Genomic DNA, 20324 nt, shown 5'->3' on the forward strand with positions numbered 1-20324 from the left:
ATTTTTTTTTTTTTTTAGAAACAACCAAACATACAGTAATTTAAAGTTATGTGTAAGCTATAAGTGAATAAATAAATTGTAATAATAGGACATTGTGTAGCTTTACCAGTTTTGTAAATCTTGATATTTGACATACTTGCTTTGGATGATAAAACCAGGATAGACAATTGTACACCAAACCCTGTATCTGCCTTACTCCTTATACTATTGTTTCCTTATTTTCTCAGAGTTAATTGCTAGCCTCTTCTTAGTGTTCATCATTTCATCTGTGTTTTTAATACTATGTTTACATAATAATTAATTTCCCTAGTGGCTGAGACGATAAAGAATCTGCCTGCAATGTAGGAAACACAGGTTCGAGCTGTGGGTCAGGAAAATCCCTTGGAGAAGGGAATGGCTACACACTCCAGGATTCTTACCTGAGAATCCCATGGACCTGGTGGTCCCATGAGGATCCCAGAGGAACCTGGTGGGCTTCAGTCCGCAGGGTTGCAAAGAGTCAGATGCGACTGAGTGACTTTCACTTCACTTCCTCCTTTCTGAGTTAACTACTAGCCTTTTTTTAGTGTTTACTATTTCATCTGTGATTTCAATACTACGTTTATGTAGTAGTTACTTTAAAATAACTATTAGTTTTCTTTCTTTCTTTTTGGCTGTGCTGGGTCTTCATTGCTTTGCACGGACTTTCTCTAGTTACGGCAACTGGGGGCTCCTCTCTAGTGACGGTGCATGGGCTTCTCATAGCAACAGCTTCTCTTTTTGCAGAGCTCAGGCTCTAGGGCACACGGGCTTCGGTAGTTGCAGCTTGTGGGCTCAGTAGCTGTGGTTCCTGGGCTCTAGAGCACAGGCTCAATAGTTGCTGTGCAAGGGCTTAGCTGCTCTGCAGCATGTCGGATCTTCCAGGACCAGCAATCGAAACCATGCCCCTGCATTGGCAGATGTATTCTTATCCACTGTGCCACCAGAGAAGTCCTAGTTTTCTTTTTTATTTATGTCAATGTTATACTATGTATGTCACATGCAATTTTAGGGTATTTATTTTAAATGCTAGGATTTAGGGTATGAACTCACCACAGTGTTTTTTTGTTTTTTTTTTTCATTCCTCAAGAGTAGACAGATGTCCAAATTTTCATTATTGCAAGTTATGCTATACATGAGCTTTATTTTGTTTCCTTGATAATATATCGTGACCGTTTCAAAAGCATTATCTCTCATTATTACATCACTTGTAGGTCTGGTTAAGACACCGGTTGCTACGTTTCAGAGTTCTAATTCAGTGAGTCTGAATGCCTGTTTCCTAACAAGCTCTGGGGTGATACTAATCCTTCTGGTCTTGAGAATCACTTGTCTAGAATTTGTAGATTTAAATACAATTTCTGGATCAAAGGGAAAATATGCCTGTAACTTCAACAGATAATGGCAAATTGCTCTTTAAAGTCTTTGTATAAGGGACTTCCCTTGCAGTCCAATGATTAAGACTTCACCTTCCAGCTCAGGAGGTGTGGGTTTGATCCCTAATTGGGGAGCTAAGATCCCACAGGCCTCTTGGCCATAAAACCAATAGTATTGAAACAAATCCAATGAAGACTTTAAAAACTGTCCACATCAAAAAATGAATAAAGTCTTTGTATCAAATCATGAACAAATTTGAACAAGATATGAACTTTAAGGTTTTCCTACATCTTTACCAATGATTGATGTGGACAGTTTTTTTTGTTTTTTGGTTTTTTTTTTAAGTAATTGCCAACTTTATGAGTGTGAAGTATGTTTGACTCTGCTGGATCTTGAATATGTTTTCAAATGTTTATTGGCCAAATAACTCTCCTTTTCTGTGAGTTGCCTTTTTGTATTATTTGCTCATTTTTCTGGTAGATTGCTTGTATTGTTTCTTTTATTGATTTCTAAGGGTTCTTTCTTTGTTAAAGAAATTAATCCTTATCAGCTGTGTGTTATTAATATCATCTCTAAGCCTGTGGCTTGTTTTTACTCTAAATTTCAAGTTTTTAAAAAATTTGAATGTAATTAAATTTGTCATTTTTTCCATTAGAATTTATTATTTTAATATTTAGTTTAAAAAAAATCATTCCCCTCTTAAAAATCATAAAATTAGCCTGTCATATTTCCATACAAAAATCTTGAGTTTAGCTTTTCTCATTTTAATCTGTCTCGCTTTTGTTTTAGTGTATATCATGAGTTAAGGATCTAATTTTGTGTTGTATCTTTGTACAGGGAAAATCAATTATGCCATCCTTTCTCCACTGACTTAAATGCTATCTTTATCATATTTTGAATTTCTGTATTTTATATGAATATTTCTGTTGTTCAGCTCTTTTTTTTTTTTTTTTTGATTAGCTGTTTTTTATCCATTCCAGTACTGATAGTGCTCTTAGTACAGCTTTAAGACAAGTTTTATATGCTGCATGGAAAATTATTTGAGCTTATCTATTTCACAGTCACCTTAGGTGTTCCCAGTCCTTAGTTCATCCATACGAACTTCAGGTCAAGTCCCATGAACCCTGATGAGATTATAGACAACTTGTGAAAAATTGATATGCCCATGATCCTCTCCTCACATATATGGACATGTTATATCTCCATTTATTCAATCCTTATTTTATATTTTTCAAAAATGTTTTTAAATTTACTTTATAAACTTCTACATATTCTTTAATAGATTAAAACCTAGGTATCGTATACTTTGGAGAAGGAAATGGCAACCACTCCAGTGTTCTTGCCTGGGAAATCCCATGGACAGAGGAGCCTGGCGGGCTACAGTCCATGGGGTCGCAAAGAGTCGGACACAACTGACGCAACTGAGCACAGCACAAAACAGCACCACCACCACCACCATCTTACGTTTTACATTGTGATTATGAATGGAATTTTTAAATTACAATTCAGATTTGGTTATAACTAATTTTTTTAATGCTACTGATCTTTTTCAATGCTACTCTTGTAGGAAAAAATCGTCCCTAAACTCTCATTACCTCCTATTATTGATTTATAGAGTTTCTTGAATTTTCCATGTAGATATTCTTCCTCTTATACCTATCTTTTTTCATTATTGCTTTGGCCAATGAAATTTTAAAGGTATTGATTCCTGATATCCGTACTTATTTTTCCTTGGCATTCTTGGGAATGTTTCTAAAGTATCTCTATTTAGTAAGCTGTTTGTTGGAAGGCTTTGGTTTATACCCTTTAACAGGTTAAAGAAATTGTCTCTGTTCCTTTCTATTTTGCCACAATAATGTTTTCATTGTTGATTGTTTTTGTTCAGTGTTAATTCATATCAAGTTCTTTGGGGAATGATTCTTTTCCTTTAATATATTGATGTATTACATGAAAATATTGTTGATAATCATTTTTAAATTTCTGGGATTATTAAATCATAGTTCCTCTGTACTGTCTTCAATTAAAATAACGAGCTCCTAGATGGTACAAACCATTCCATCAATCAATAAGTATTTATTAATCACCCTCTTATTACTAATAAATCAACTTCAGTCTTAAACCAAGCAACAAATTAGGACAACAGTTTTACTTTGCATTCAGAAAATACAGATGGTAAATTATTTCCTTGCTCGGCAAAGAAGAGAGAAGAATTAAGAACCCATTGTTAACTACTTTTGCATAAGAAATTGGGCCAAAACGTAACAGCTTAAACCAACATAGCTTCACTTTCTCACGAAGTTTCTGAGGGTCAAGAATGAAGAGGTGCTTAACTGGGTGGTTTTGGCTCAAGGTCTCCCACAAGATTGCAGTCGAGTTATTGGTTGGAGTGGCAGTCATCTGAACAGGCTAGAGAATCTGCTTCCATTATCACTCACAGGGCTGTTGTTCATTTCCTCACCATGTGAGTCTTTCCACAGAGCTGCTCACACAACATGGGAGCTGGCTCCCCCCAGATCAAATGAACTGAGAGAATGAGAGAGAAAACCCAGGGCAGAAGTCACAGCTCTGTGTGTGTGTGTGGGGGGAGTAGCATTCTATCTTCTACCATATTCTATTCAGTACAAGAGAGTCACTAAGTCCAGCCCACACTCAAAAGGAAGAGAATTCGGCTTAATTTCTTAAAGGGAAGAACTATCAAATAATTTGAGAGCCTATTTTAAAAATCACACTTATGAATACTTTTTTTTCCCTTGACAGTAAATAACAGATCCTTCAACACTATTTCACTCTCTTTTACAATGTATCCCAGTTGTCCCCTTTGAGCTAGGCAAATCAAGGCTTTACTTTATTCTCCTGTCAACCATAATGTAAACCAGACCATTTTATGCTCCACCCTAGCCCTGGAGAAGGAAAAGGCAACCCACTGACCCACTGCAGGATTCTTGCCTGAGAAATGCCATGGACAGAGGAGCCTGGCAGGATACAGTCCAGGGAGGACAAAAGAGTTGAATATGACTTAGCAACTAATCAACAAAAACTAGCCCTAGAAAATAACTGAAAAGGTGGTGCTCTGAAATTTTGAATTCTACGCTAAGAACACGAGAATGGTATAAGATGATATTTTGGTACTGATTTGATTATGGCTAGTCCTAATGTTTTTGTTTTTTTTTTTTTTTGAAACCTGTAATTGGAATATCAAATAGTGTTACTTTATTCTTAGCATATTGTATTTTTACACACATGTAAACCCGTTTAGCACATGACCCCCTGGTGGCTCAGACAGTAAAGCATCTGCCTGGAATGCGGGAGACCCGGGTTCGATTCCTAGGTTGGGAAGATCCCCTGGAGAAGGAAATGGCTATCCACTCCAGCACTCTTGCCTGGAAAATCCCATGGACGGAGGAGTCTGGTCCATGGAGTCACAAAGAGTCGGACACAACTGAGCAACTTCACTAAACCCATTTAGAGGATTTGTGTGGTATGATCTATGCAATATAGCATTTAATACTAAAGCCAGGTTTATGTGATATATAGGAGTCAGCAGCTATCATGAATTTATGTAGACAGACAAAGTAACAGAGATTTTAAAAATTCATATAATTTAGTGTATTAAAACAAGAAAATGAAGAATCTCTCATTCTTATAAGAATCAAACCAGGAAGCCCAGAATACTGGAGGCATCAAACTGGAGTCTCCTGCATTGCAGGCCGATTCTTTACCAAGTGAGCTATCAGGGGAGCCCCATTCTTATAAGAGACAATATTAATTTATTCTGTTTTACTGTCAATGCGTATCTAGCTTTAAAGTGTAAATAAATGTCAAGAACCTAAATTTAATCAGAAGATATATTTTACCAAATGTGTAAATGAGTATTGTACATTGTATGCAGTACTCACAAGGGTACATTATACACAGTGCTCACATTGACACAAAATCACCAGCTCTATCTCCATATGTCACGTCAAAATGGACATTGACTCGTTTTCCTCCCCATAAATAGGTACATACATAGTGATCATTATCTCAAAAGAAGTATCAGTGAATTCCAACTTTGAGCTTCCTTCAGAAAAGAGTTCACAAAGGCAGACTACTAAATATGCTACACATTTGAACTGCTCAGAAACTGTTGTCAGAAAACTCTTTCTTCCTCTTTGCCATTTAAAATGGTTCAAAGTACATACCAGCTGTTTCCTGATTCTGCTTTCCTGACATCGTTGATCCCTCACTTCCTCTTTTCGTATACAAAATCAAGGGCAACGAAGTTGAGGTTCTTGTCCCAAAATGCCTCTTCCTGCACTAATATTACTCCTCCTTAAACTTTTATAAGAATATTCCATTCTCTTCCAAAATTCTTGAAATCCTTGCTTGGGGCTTATCAGTAGGCCAGTCCATCTGGCAGTGGCTTTCCATTCTTTCTTCTGAGTACACGGCAAGTGCCCTTGCTAACCTCCCACCCAGTGGGTTTGTGTCCCTCTCTGTCCTTTATTGTTTCTTCTATCACTTACTTCCTCATCCCACCTCACCTTCCCTAAAATTTGAATGAGAGGGCAGGCATGTCCTCATTTCAGGAAATGATTATGCTTCGGTAATGTAATCATCGGCATGTTTCATTCCAAAAACACTGGGTTAATTGAAGTTGATGAGATCAAAAACTGTTTAAGTTACTTTGGTCCCACCTGAATTCTGCGTCCTCCTGAAGGACTTTTCCACTCACAACTTAACTCTCTCTCTCTCTTTCTTTTGTTGTTCAGTCACTCAGTCATGTCTGACTCTTTGTGACCCCATGGACTGCAGCGCACCAGGCTTCCCTGTCCTTCAGTATTTCTTGGAGTTTGCTCAACCTCATGTCCACTGAGTCAGTGATGCCATACAACCATCTCATTCTTTGTCATCCACTTCTCCTCCCTATTCAATCTTTCCCAGCATTAGGGTCCTTTCCAATGAGTCGGCCCTTTGCATCAGGTGGCCAAAATATTGGAGCCTCAGCATCAGTCCTTCCAATGAATATTCAGGACTGACTTCTTTTAGAATTGACTGGTTTGATCTCCTTGCTGGCCAAGGGACTCTCAAGAGTGTTCTCCAACACCACAGTTCGAAAGCATGAATTCTTTGGCACTCAGCCTTCTTTGTGGTCCAACTCTCACATCCATACATGACTACAGGAAAAGCCATAGCTTTCACTATATGGACCTTTTTTAGGCAAAGTAATGTCTTTTCTTTTCAGTACTCTGTCTATGTTTGTCATAGCTTTTCTTCCAAGGAATACGCATCTCTTAATTTCATGGCTGCAGTCATTCTCCACAATGATTTTGGAGCCCAAGCTCTCTTTCTTTAATTTTTCCTTTATGTATTTTTGTGAGTCTTGCATTCACTTGGTTTATGTTTTTTTTCTCTTCCATTATTTTGTAAGTTCCTGAACGTCTTATTCACTTCTTCACTTTTGACACTAAAATTTTACCATTTCACTCTATTGAGTTAGTATCAGTAAATATTTATTGAGTGATCACTGTTGGCTGACATCTTACAATTGGGCTTTTATCATAACCACTTTCCTAAAAGGGTGTCATCATGACCAACTCTTAATCAACTGTCCTTCCCAGGTCTTAAATAATTGTCCATATATATATATATATGTTTATATAGATATATATAGATAGATATGTTTATATAGATACAGTTGATCATTATATTGTCTTTAATGTGCATATGTATGCATATCTATGTGACCTTCATTGGATTCTAATTCTTCTTTAAGAATGTCTTCAGTTATTCTCTTCCTGGTTTATCTTTTTGTAGAGGCTCATTAGCTATAGATTTTTGAGATACTGCTCTTTCTTATTTGATATTTAAAGAACATCTCTACTTAAGTAGCTCCGGTTACTACTTAAAGTACTAATTTAAGACCTTTGCAGCTACCTGACTCGATAGACGTGAGTCTGAGTGAACTCCTGGAGTTGGTGAGGGACAGGGAGGCCTGGCGTGCTGTGATTCATGGAGTCGCAAAGAGTCGGACACGACTGAGCGACTGAACTGATCTGATCTAAGCTAGAGCACAGAAGAGTGAATACAATTGACTTACTGTATACAGCAGCTTCTCCTCATTTAAGATGTGGGTGTGGGAAGCATGGTCATCCAGTTCACATTGGTTGGTAAGTTCCCACTTGGAAAATCTTCCACACATTGAAGAATGTCCACTTGTGAAAAAAACTTGCCTTCACTTTTAGGAAATCTTCTAGAATTCATCTTCCTTTTATTTGCCTTCTGAAGGCAAATAAATACTTTGGCAAATAAATATTTCTGAAGGCAAATAAATATTGAAATATTAGAGAAAAATTAATATTGACAGATTTTTCTCTTCAAAAAGTGATTTACCATTTAGTTCAATAGCTTAAATTATCTGAAATGCCCAGAAACTAATCTCAAGTAATGTATTTCAGCATTTACCAAGATAAAATAGCTTTAGAGACAAGGTTATTTTTTCATCTTAAATGAACCAATTACCAAGAATAGAGACTTTGTTTTCTGTGGATTTACCTAGATACCTATGTGTGGCTTTTTTCAATGAATAATGAAGATCATAAAGATAAAGAATTCACAGGTAGCAGCATGTAGCTACTTTAAAGATGGTGATTTTTAAGTAAACTGTTTTATTGAAATATGCACACAGGAAGCTCCGTAAGTTACAGGGGCACTGCTTGATGAAGTTTTGCTAGCCTCCTTTAAATGTAACCAGTACCCAGAATAATAAATAGAACATAAAATGGCCATTTTATGTGATGTTTTAATTCTTTTATGAAGAAATATTTGATATGAAAATTTTGGTATTTATTTCTTTGTTCTGGAAAACACATCTAAAAAGAAAGCAACATAAACAGATATTCTTATTACCAAAAAATAAAAGCATTTTCAGTTATAGAAACTTATGAGTAATATTTTTAATATGTTTTTTGGGGTTAGTTTTTATGAAGCTTATTTTTTTGAAAATAATTATAGCAATTCTGTATGGTACAGCTATGCTAGCTGTTGAAGGACAAGTGTAGATTGCCTTGGTAACACTTCTACTGTGGTTTTTTGTTTTTATATTAAATTTCCAAAAGATGGAGAATGCCTCACAGGAGAAATCTTTCTTTCTCTGTATAGTTTCTGCATTTAAAGTTGCTTGTAAACGTCACATCCACTGTACTTGAGTGCAGTGAGATGTTCCTATGTCACATAGTCAGAGGGAGGTAGATTAATGGGGAATTCTAGCTGGAAATTTCTTCCCTGTTATTGTTCTCCCTAGCAGTTGATGGCTAAGTTAATTCTCTTTAGTTTTGTCATGCTCTAAAGCACACATTGCCAAGCCATTGTAAGGCTTTATGAGAAGAAAAAAAAGAAGTCGACGGTGTCCATCAAAGTCTTCAAGTTGCATTTTTAAACTTTGGCCTGACCTGATGTGCCATTCAAAGAAGCTGCAAAAGATTATTTTTAAAGAAAGGTTCAATATGTCCCGAGGCTATCGGTTTTGAGTTAAACTGGGTGAAGTAGAAATATTTTACTCATCAGCTTTGCAGTCACAGAGTTTGCTTCAGCTAGAACAAAACTGCTGAGGCATTTAGAGAAAATTAACCCCCCATCCTGGCGGCCAGATGTGACTGGTTTCTGATGAATGCACATGAGTGGGCTGAAAAATCAAGAGACTGTGAAATTCCTGTCAGGCCCATACAGTGCAGAATGGGCTATTGACTGCTTTCTATATTTCCCTCCATCATTCTTCTTGAACACTGCCATTAATTTCCTCTCCCTCTCTGACTTGTGTTTTTGCCCCCCTCCCTCTCCCCTGTAGTTCTGTCAGCTGCAAAGGAGGATACACAAGTTGTGGCAGAAGCACTTCGAGCTGGTGGTCTTCTACAGCCGGATGAGGCTGGCCAAGTTCCAGACAGACTCTCAAGAGAGTATTCAGAAAATATTAGTTGTGCAGGTAGGTGACTTCAGGGAAGTGGGAAAGATCATTCTGATCTAGATTGAAAAGCAAATGATGGGTAGTGTGATGAAGCATTAAAACCATATCCCATCAGAGTTTTATAAATTTTTAACCTCTTTAATAAACTGGAATTGCATGAAGGATGAATTCAGTAAGTTAGCATATACACCATGCATACTTTGGGGGAAAAGGGAAATTGAACTTCTCTCTCACAGGCCTCAGGATGGATTTTTATACATACATTTGATATATGTATAGATTTTCCAATCTTCAAGCTTTGCAGACACTGCTTGGCTGTTTAAAAGACACTGTCAACAGTTGCCTTGTGTTGCTTTTGTGTGAAATCTACTTTGAAAATGAGACTTGTGATTATTCCATTTAACTGTTTTCTTTCCCCTTTTGTTTTTGCAAGAGGCTTATCCTCCTAAGCCAATTTGGAGATAACTTTATTTGAAAAATAAGCAATTGGGGAGGAGAATGTATTAATAACTGTGGTTCCAGATACATGTGAAATTTCACTCTTTGTCTCTGTAGAAACGTGTAGAGGATCAGTTGTCCTAATTTTAAGACTCTGATCTCTTTTGGAAGCCCATATTAACTGTTTGAAGACTATTATTTGAAAACTACTTACATTTTTATCAAATGAATATTTTCCAATTTGAAATGTTATGTGTATAAAACAACCTTCCAAAAGAAAACATCCACCACCCATTCTATCAAGAATAAAAGTACCTCTTCTATTAAAAAGTAACATCATAAAAAACCATAATTTTTATTAACTTAAGGTATTAACAATGCATGCTGAAACTGACCGAACAAAATTCTTTTCTAAATATCTTAATTATGTGTGCATTCCATGATGCTTTTAATGCAATTAAACAAGTGGGTGTTGCAAAGCTCTTGCAAAGCTATTTCAAAATTTCATTTTTACTTGTGGCTATTTTTGCTGTTTCCTTCTGAGTAGTATATAGATAGATATATAGACAAATACCCCGTATATAATGGAGAAGGAAATGGCAACCCACTCCAGTATTCTTGCCTGGAGAATCCCAGGGATGGAGGAGCCTGGTGGGCTGCGCACAGAGTCGGACATGACTCAAGTGACTTAGCAGCAGCAGCAGCAACCCCATATATAAAGTATGAAAGTTGAAAAAGTGTCAGTTGCTCAGTCTGTCTAAATCTTTGCAACCCATGGATTGTAGCCCACCAGGCTCCTCTGTTCATAGTATTTCCCAGGAAAAAATACTGGAGTGGGTAGCCATTCCCTTTGCCAGGAGATCTTCCCAACCCATGGTTCAAACCCAGATCTGCGCTGCAGGCAAGTTCTTTACCTTCTGAGCCACCAGTTCAGTTCAGTTCAGTCGCTCCGACTTGTCTGACTCTTCGCGACCCCATGAATCGCAGCACACCAGGCCTCCCTGTCCATCACCAACTCCCAGAATTCACTCGAACTCATGTCCATCGAGTCAGTGATGCCATCCAGCCATCTCATCCTCTGTCGTCCCCTTCTCCTCCTGCCCCCAGTCCCTCCCAGCATCAGAGTCTTTTCCAATAAGTCAACTCTTCATGTGAGGTGACCAAATCATTGGAGTTTAAGCTTTAGCATCAGTCCTTCCAAAGAACACCCTGGACTGACCTCCACCAGGGAAGTCCATAAAAAGAATATATGTACTTTAACAAATATATGTACTTTATATATATGCTTTATTTATATACTTTATATAAGAGTTCTATTGATAATAGATTACAACAAAGATTTTAAATAATTAGAGAAATTTAAATTTTTGGAAAGGCAGTGCTTAAAATGTGTAGGTTTAATAGAAATTCATATGCTAATTTGAGTATAAACATTCTTTTAAACATTCAAAGGTAATCTGCATGTTCTAATTATTGTCTTTTAAAAATCGTATATTTCTGCCCAAATGTAAACATTCTCAAAAGTCTTACCAGTGATTAATTTGCATTATGGTATATTTTGAAACATTGATAATGTCAGTGCTGCTGCTGCTGCTAAGTCGCTTCAGTCGTGTCCGACTCTATGCGACCCCAGAGACGGCAGCGCAGCAGGCTCCCCGGTCCCTGGGATTCTCCAGGCAAGAACACTGGAGTGGGTTGCCAGTTCCTTCTCCAGTGCATGAAAGTGAAAAGTGAAAGTGAGTTGCTCACTCGTGTCCGACTCCTAGCGACCCCATGGACTGCAGCCTACCAGGCTCCTCCGTCCATGGGATTTTCCAGGCAAGAGTACTGGAGTGGGGTGCCATTGCCTTCTCGGATAATGTCAATAGAAATTATTTGAATATGGGTAAAATGAATTCTAAATCCATAATCTTCAATAGTCCTTATTCTAATTTGCATTAGAAATTCACCAATAGTTTCTTTACCAAACTTGATTTTAAATTACTTATCTTTATGCCTGTTACATCCCAGCTGAAGTGAAAGGACAGAAATGATAGGACCATGTCAGGAGGAAAACTCAACTACTCAATACCTAGAGATACAGCAGCAAGACTGGGTTGTATTTGGGGAACTTGAGGAGCATAACATAGTGGATTCTCTTCTTATCTACTGGAGATACTTTTCATTTAGAAAATCTCAAGTTTGGCTTTTAATCAAAATTTGAAAATGTCATTTCCATGATCTTGCCATAAACCTATAGAAACATGTGCAATCCTCTGGAAAATTCAAGTCCAAACCCCTCAACATGGTACACAGTCCCCAGCTCCTGCTAACCTTCCCAGCTTCCTCCATCTCCACACAAGTTCCTTCAGTCAATTTTAGCCACTCCAAAATTCCTACTAATCAGGACACCTTCTATTTATTCCTTCTTCTACTCCTTTTTCTGTAATACTCTTTCTTACCGTTCCTGTTAAAGAACACCTGATTCAAATCAAACATCTCCTTTGCAAAATCCTTCCCAAGTTCTTTCCCCTCCTTCCTCTTCCAGATGAATTAATTTCGACCTTCATTGATCTCCTACTGTACTCTGTGCACACCACCATAACACAGTGATATATTCAGCAGCTAATGCTTCCTACCTGTTGGTAAGCCCTCTTTCCTAGAGGCTTCTAAATTCCCTTGGGGCTTTGCACCATCAGTGAAATTAGCTCAATTCTTGTTCCATTTTTAAGGGTGTATGGTAGCAAGGCCACCAAGGGGACTGAAAGTATTCCACGCCCATCTTGTTTTCACCTGTCATGTGAGCTCAATTGCTCAGTCGCGTCTGACTGTGAGACCCCAAGGATGGCAGCTCACCAGGCTTCTCTATCCGTGGGCTTGTCCAGGCAAGAATACCAGAGTGGGTTGACATTTCCTACTCCAGGGGATCTTCCCAACCCTGGGATTGAACTCATATCTCTTGCATTGACAGGTGGATTCTTTACCACTGAGCCACCTGGAAAGCCCTTTTCACTTACTATATCCAGTTTTTAAAAAGAAAGACATGACATTGTAAATCAACTATACTTCAATAAAAATTAACTAGAAAAGAAAAGTAAAAGAAATACATGGTAGAGTGACTGGATGTTTGCAGAGTGAGTCAGTCTCTACACTTTGACTCAACATGGCTAAAAATTGCTTAACAGACCGGATGTCATTGCTCTCTGTTTTTGTGATTTAGTAGTGTATCCATGTTGGGCACTCTAATGATTTATATTTTGAAAGTAGTATTGTAATCATGCCATAAGGCATTAGTGAACTATTTGACAAGAAAATCATCTGATGAACCTTCTGAAAAGTAAACTGTATGTGTAACTGATACTGAGGAATAGTAATTCAAAATACCTGTTGAACAGAAAAGGGCAACTTTGTTTCATCCTTGAGCTTGGAGCAGTTCCTTGCAAGACCATCAAAATGCATAATTGGCAGCTCTTGCAGATGGCAGAAACCCAGGTGGGCTGATAAGCTTTTGAATTACATGATCAAGCAGGAACTGATAAAATGAACTGATAAAATGAACTATATCTGGAATGAAGAATCTGCATATTTAACATTGAAGCCACTTATATCAATGTGCATATAGGGATTTTAGTTTACCACAATTTTAATATGAGCCAAAGCGAGCTACTACAAATTTAGAGCCAACGCCATAATTCAGCTCTAGCTAGCAAGTAAGACATCTTAACTCCGACCATATGCAGTATACAGTCCTAACATCACATATAAGCCCATATAAAGTAAGTACTGTGATTTCATTTTAACATCATTATTTTTCTCTTTTTACTTTTAATGTATTTAATTCTGTGATCACACTAACATATTGTAGCAAGCCTGGCATGCTACACTCCATGGGGTCACAAAGAGTCAGACACGACTTAATGACTGAGCAGCAACAATGCTGTGATATTTTATATCTCTTTGGTAACTTATTTGGAAAAAAAGACTCATCGTAGACGCATCGTTTAAGTGAAAGAATGTGATATAGCTACACCATGGTGATGTGATCTTAGGCTATAAAGCACAGGTGTTTCATTTGGTTACAGGATATAATTCTCATTGCTCTTTTTCAAAAGTTGAGTACTTCTGCAGTATTTTATACAGGTTTGGAAAGTTTAGTTTATAGGTCATATTGATTCACTTGAGAGTGAATCAGTTACACAGTTTAACATGTTTACAGATTGGTCATAGAAGCAAAATCCATCTTATTTAGAAGATATGTACTTCAGACCGACAGAAACAGAATGAAGAGCTTCAAAAAAAGAATAAGATGTTCTCTTTTAAAAGGGGGCTTCCCAGGTGGCGCTAGAATCCACCTGCCAATACCAATTTAAGAGAGATGAGAAAGAAGTAAAATTTAGAATGCATTAAATATAGAAGACTTCAGCATGGCAAACATCTAAATGACCGCTAGATGAAGGTCTATGTGTGAATATGTTGAAGAGCTCCAGAGGGCAACATCTGGACCAATGGTTGCAGAGTCTGGAAGATGGGTTTGGGCCCAGTAGGAATACATTTTTCTAACAAGTGATGCTGTCCAAACCTGCGGTGCTGATACTCAAGCAGAAGTTCCTGCAGTGGTAGAGAGAAAGCAAATGTTCTAAGAGGCAGCCAGAGAGCACCTCCTCCCAGGGCTCCTCCTGGAAAGCTCTCCTGACCCCCTTACACAACATCCGTTTGTGTGTCCATATCTCTACCCACTAGAATGTCAGCCTCCTCAGTTGGAAAGCATATCCTGGCACCGACTATAATTCTCAAAACATAGTAAGTACTCAAAAATCTTTACTGAGTGAATTTGTTATTAAATGAACTAGTTTATTAAGACTGAATGTGATAACCTCACAGGTTCTTTTTCAGTTCTTGGTGCCTACAGTTGTGTAGTTAATAAAAAGAAGCATTCTTGAGGTGCTTTGCCAGAAATTTTGATGGCATGAAAGTAAGATGTTTAATCATTTCACATACACACATTCATGAATGCACACACAAAAACACACACAATACATATAGGGACAACCCAATTTCCTGTTTCTGAAAAAGAACTATACCAATGAAAAGAAAAAAAAAAAAAAAACACAGGGTAGAAATCTAAAATTACTTAATAATGTGATATAAAAGAAAATCTCTGAAGCTATGTGATCTCTTTAAAGACAAAAGAAATTATAGAAATTTGGATTTTTAAAATAAATTCATTTAGAGATATGATTGAGGAATAACATTAAATTGCTAATCTTTACTGATTAACTCTAGATAGAAGTAGAAGATATTAAAATATAGTTGCCAGTAGTAAGACTATCTACTAGAAGTTCTAGAAATGAGATTTGTCCCTCCCAAACTACTAGAGAAAGAAAGTGTAGTAAAAGGTTGAATAATTCAAAATGCATGAAAGAAGACAGAATATAATAATGAACAAAATAAGCCCAAACATATTAGTAACCATAATAGCTAAATGATTTCATTACACAGTTTAAAGTAACAGGTTTACAGATTGGTCATAAAAGCAAAATCCATCTCATTTAGAAGTTATGTACTTCAGACAAATAGAAATGGAATGAAGAGCTTAGAAAAAAAAAATATGACGTTCTAATTTAAATAGGAGCTTCCCAGGTGGTGCTAATGATAAAGAATCTGCCTACCAATGCCAGAGACATAAGACACAAGGGTTCATTTCCTAGGTTTGGAAGATCCCCTTGAGAAGGAAATGGCAACCCAGTCCAGTATCTTTGCCTAAAAATTCCATAGACAGAGGAAGCTGGCATGCTACTGTCTATGGAGTCACAAAGAGTTGGAGAGGACTGAGCACATAAACACAATTTAAAAAAAAGAGAGAGACTTAAAAGCAAAAAGAATTTGAACACTAAAACATGGATATTTCACATTGATAGAAGATAAATATAACTTATTAAGGCACACAACAATGAACATAATGCACATGACAAAATAAGTTCAGAATATATAATGTAAGAACTGACTGAAAGCCAGAGAAAACTCAAAAGATTTGCAGTCACAGTAGACAATATTAGCACATCTCCTTGAACTTTATAAAATTAAAAGAAAATGACGGTTTCACATAACAAAACCTGTAAGTTTTGGTTCAACTACAGAGAAATTCAACTTTAGAAAATGAGTTCAGTTCAGTTCAGTCACTCAATCGTGTCCAACTCTTTGTGACCCCATGAACCGCAGCACGCCAGGCCTCCCTGTCCGTCACCAACTCCCAGAGTCCACCCAAACCCATGTCCATTGAATCGGTGATGCCATCCAACCATCTCATCCTCTGTCGTCCCCTTCTCCTCCTGCCCTCATGTTCAGTTCAGTTCAGTTCAGTCGCTCAGTCGTGTCCGACTCTTTGTGACCCCATGAATCGCAGCACGCCAGGCCTCCCTGTCCATCACCAACTCCCGGAGTTTACTCAAACTCATGTCCATCGAGTCGGTAATGCCATCCAGCCATCTCATCCTCATGTTACTGTAATTTAATTTAACAACACGTTAAAAGAGAAATATTATATATTTTATATTTTTAAATATTATATTACTAAATATATGCTGAAAACACTTAATATCAAGGCAACATGTACTTACTCTAATAAAAGTCACAAAAAGAATTTATAATAAAATTCTCGTAGTAAAATGTACTAAGCGATACATTACTGGAAGCATCTCATTTAACTCAGGAAAAAAGTAATGATTCCTGGCTATCGTCATTATTGTGCATCACTGCTCTGAAGCGTTAGTAGTAAGTCAAGAAAAATAGGAGGTACACTGTGTGGGAAAAGGTCAAAACTATCATTATGGTCTGATAATATGGTGTTTCTCTTAGAAAACCTAAGAGAATCAACCAGAAATGCATTAGAGTTAATAAGACAGTTCTTTAAAATGGCAGCCTGAGGTTTAGCGTTCCTAAGAATAAACCTGGCTAAGCACTCAAGAATGTGTGCTCAGTCCTGTCTGAATCTCTGCAACCCTGTGGACCGTAGCCCGCCAGGCTCCTCTGTATGGAATTTCCCAGTTAAGAATACTGGAGGGGGATGCCATTCCCTTCTCCAGAGATCTTCCCCACCCAGGGATCGAATCCATGTCTCTGGTGTCTCCTACATTAGCAGGTGGAGTCTTACCACTGATACATATGGGAAGCCCTAACAAAAAGTTTGCTTAAATCTGTTAGAGAAAGCGTCTAAGCAATCCTGAAAAGATATAAGCAAAGACTTAACTAAAAAATTAAATACGTATTATTTTCATGGGTAAGAATATTATACATATTGGGAAAATGCCAATTTTAAAAGAAAATTTCACATTTGAAAAATCTGTAAATTCAGTACAGTCATACTTGAAATCAAGACAAGATTTTTTAGTGAAGCTTGAGAAAGTGATTCTAAATGCCATTGGAAGATAAAAATCTACAAAAATAGCTCTGACTATTTTTTTAAAGAACAATTATTGCTGAAGTCAGGAATTTATGTCTTTGGATAGCAACATATATTTTTAAAAAGCTGTGTCAATTGAATTAAACAGCATAACATTGATTTAGAAGTAGATCAAAAGTTCTATAAAACAGAAGAGCAATTGGTAAACTTTTTCTTTCAAGGATCAGTTAGTAAATATTATAAGCTTTGCAGGACATTCAGTCTTTGTTGCAATTACTCAATCCGTGTAGCAGGAAAGAAGGCTTAGAAGATAGTATATGAATAGATGGAACTGTGTTCCAATAAAATTTAATTTACAAAACAGGCAGCAAGCCTGAGGCTATGACCTGAAATAGAGCATCCAGGAATGCCCCAGGATTATTAGAAATTTAGAATGTAATAAAAGTAGGATTTCAAATTGTATAAGATGAGGGTGGATTATTCACTTCTCAGCTATCTGAGGGATGAAAGTAAATACCTGAGGGATAAAGTAAAATAGATAAATATCTGAGGGATAAAGTAAAACAGTGCATTATATAAACATAAAATATATGTTTATATAAATTTTAGAATAAGTGTTAGAAATTTTATAGTATCTTTTTTAAAATACAGGCTACTGAGTAGTGTTGAAGCAACAAAGGCCTTCTTCTCTAGAGAACAAATGTGTGGTTATGGGGGGAAGGGATAGTTAGGGACTTTGGATATGGCATGTACACACTGCTGTGTTTCAGTGGATAACCAACAAGGGCCTACTGTGTAGCACAAGGATCTCTGCTCAGTAGCATGTAACAACCTAAATGAGAAAAGAATTTGAAAATAGATACATGTTTATGTATAACTGAATCACACAACACTGGTAATCAACTATGCTCTAATATAAAATAAAAAGTTATTTCCTAAAAAAAAAAAAAAAAAAAAAAGAGGCCTTCTTAAATGATGGAAGAAAAGCACTGAGAAAAATATTGTTAAGTTTGACTACCAAAAACTAAAAATATTTTCATTAACAAAGATACAATAATAGCAAAACAGATAAAATTTCTTATCCTTATGAACTTACATTTCAATGGGGAAAACAAGACAGATTAAAGTTATAGTGAAGCTGTGTACTAACAAAAAATTAAAATAGGTAAAGGGCATATGAAATGACAGGAGAGGTACTGAAACAGTTGCATTTTTGGAATCACCTTACAGCAGTATCAGGGACAAAAAAGAAGAAAGTGAGTTAAAGTTGTAAACTGCTGACTGTGTACAGAGCATGTTGCATACATCATCTCATCCAGTTCTCACAGCCACCCTTGGGCATATGCTGTTTATACGTTTTTCACATCTCAGGTGATACCACCAAATGAGCAAACAACTCACCGACCCACCTACCCTAAAACAAACTCTGACATTCAAGCAATTAAGTCGATATTTCCAGTTCAACATGGAGAGAGAGATTCAACAAATAAAAATGGTTACCCTTTAAACTGTTTTGAGCTATTATTTACACAAGTAATAAGTCAAAATGTCCAGAGACACTCAGAGTGCTCAAACAAACCCTGTGCACACCAGGACCTAGAGACCCCACAGAGACTGAGCCAGAATTCTGTTTGATTGTCTCCTGCAGAGGTGTGGGTCAGCAGTGGACTGCTGCAGGGGCAGGGGCTCTGAGTGCAGTAGACATGGGTATGGCATAAGCCCTCTTGGAGGAGGTGGCCATTAAACCCACCATAAAGCCAATAAAATTTACACAAGACTGGGAAACAGATTCTTGGAGGGCATAAACTAAAACTTGTGCAAACCAGGAACCAGGAGAAAGAAACAGTGACCCCTTAAGAGACTGACCCAGACTTGCCCGTGAGAGTCCAATAGTCTCCGACGGAGGCGTGGGTCAGCAATAGCCTGCTGCACTTCAGTATTCTTGCCTTGAGAACCCCATGAACAGTATGCAAAGGCAAGAAGATAGGACACTGAAAGATCAACTCCCCAGGTCGGTAGGTGCCCAATATGCTACTGGAGATCAATGGAGAAATAACTCCAGAAAGAATGAAGAGATGGACCAAAGAAAAACAACACCCATTGTGGATGTGACTGGTAATTGAAGTAAAGTCCAATGCTTTAGAGCAATATTGCATAGGAACCTGGAATGTTAGGTCCATGAATCAAGGCAAATCAGAAGTGGTCAAACAGGAGATGGCAAGAGTGAACATCAACATTTTAGGAATCAGAGAACTAAAATGGACTGGAATGGGTGAATTTAACTCAGATGACCATTATACCTACTACTGTGGGCAAGAGTCCCTTAGAAGAAATGGAGTAGCCATCATAGTCAACAAAAGAGTCTGAAACACAGTACTTGGATGCAATCTCAAAAATGACACAGTGATCTCTGTTCATTTCCAAGGCAAACCATTCAATATCACAGTAATCCAAGTCTATTCCCTGACCAGTAATGCTGAAGAAGCTGAAGCTGAATGGCTCTGTGAAGACCTATAAGACCTTCTAGAATGAACACCCAAAAAAGATATCCTTTCCATTATAGGGGACTGGAATGCAAAAGTAGGAAGTAGAGATACCTGGAGTAACAGGAAGATTTGGCCTTGAACTACAAAACAAAACAGGTCAAAGGCTAATAGAGTTTCGCCAAGAGAATGCACTGGTCATAGCAAACACCCTCTTCCAACAACACAAGAGAAGACTCTACACACGGACATCACCAGATGGTCAATACCAAAATCAGATTGATTATATTCTTTACAGCCAAAGATGGAGAAACTCTATACAGTCAGCAAAAACAAGACCAGGAACTGACTGTGACTCAGATATCATGAACTCCTTATTGCCAAATTCAGACTTAAAGAAAGTAGGGAAAACCACTAGACCATTCAGGTATGACCTAAATTAAATCCCTTACGATTATACAGTGGAAGTGACAAATAGATATAAGGGACTAGATCTGATTGACAGAGTGCCTGATGAATTATGGACAGAGGTTCATGACATTGTATAGGAGGTAGAGATCAAGACCATACCCAAGAAAAAGAAATGCAAAAAAGGCAAAATGGTTGTCTGAGAAGGCCTTACAAATAGCTGAGAAAAGACGAGACACGAAGGGCAAAGGAAAAAAGGGAAGATATACCCATTTGAATGCAG

General features: G+C 37.4%; 1 protein-coding gene across 1 annotated transcript in view; it reads left to right on the plus strand.

The window, feature by feature from the left end:
* The window catches only part of CCDC178 (coiled-coil domain containing 178), a 379230-nt gene that overhangs the window by 328532 nt on the left and 30374 nt on the right, over window positions 1–20324 (plus strand). Inside the window, exon 19 of the mRNA XM_070361801.1 lies at window positions 9218–9352. Coding sequence (XP_070217902.1) covers window positions 9218–9352 — 135 coding nt within the window. The remainder of the gene's footprint in view (window positions 1–9217; window positions 9353–20324) is intronic.

Source organism: Bos mutus, chromosome 24 (assembly GCF_027580195.1).
Source record: "Bos mutus isolate GX-2022 chromosome 24, NWIPB_WYAK_1.1, whole genome shotgun sequence".
NCBI lineage: Eukaryota > Metazoa > Chordata > Mammalia > Artiodactyla > Bovidae > Bos > Bos mutus.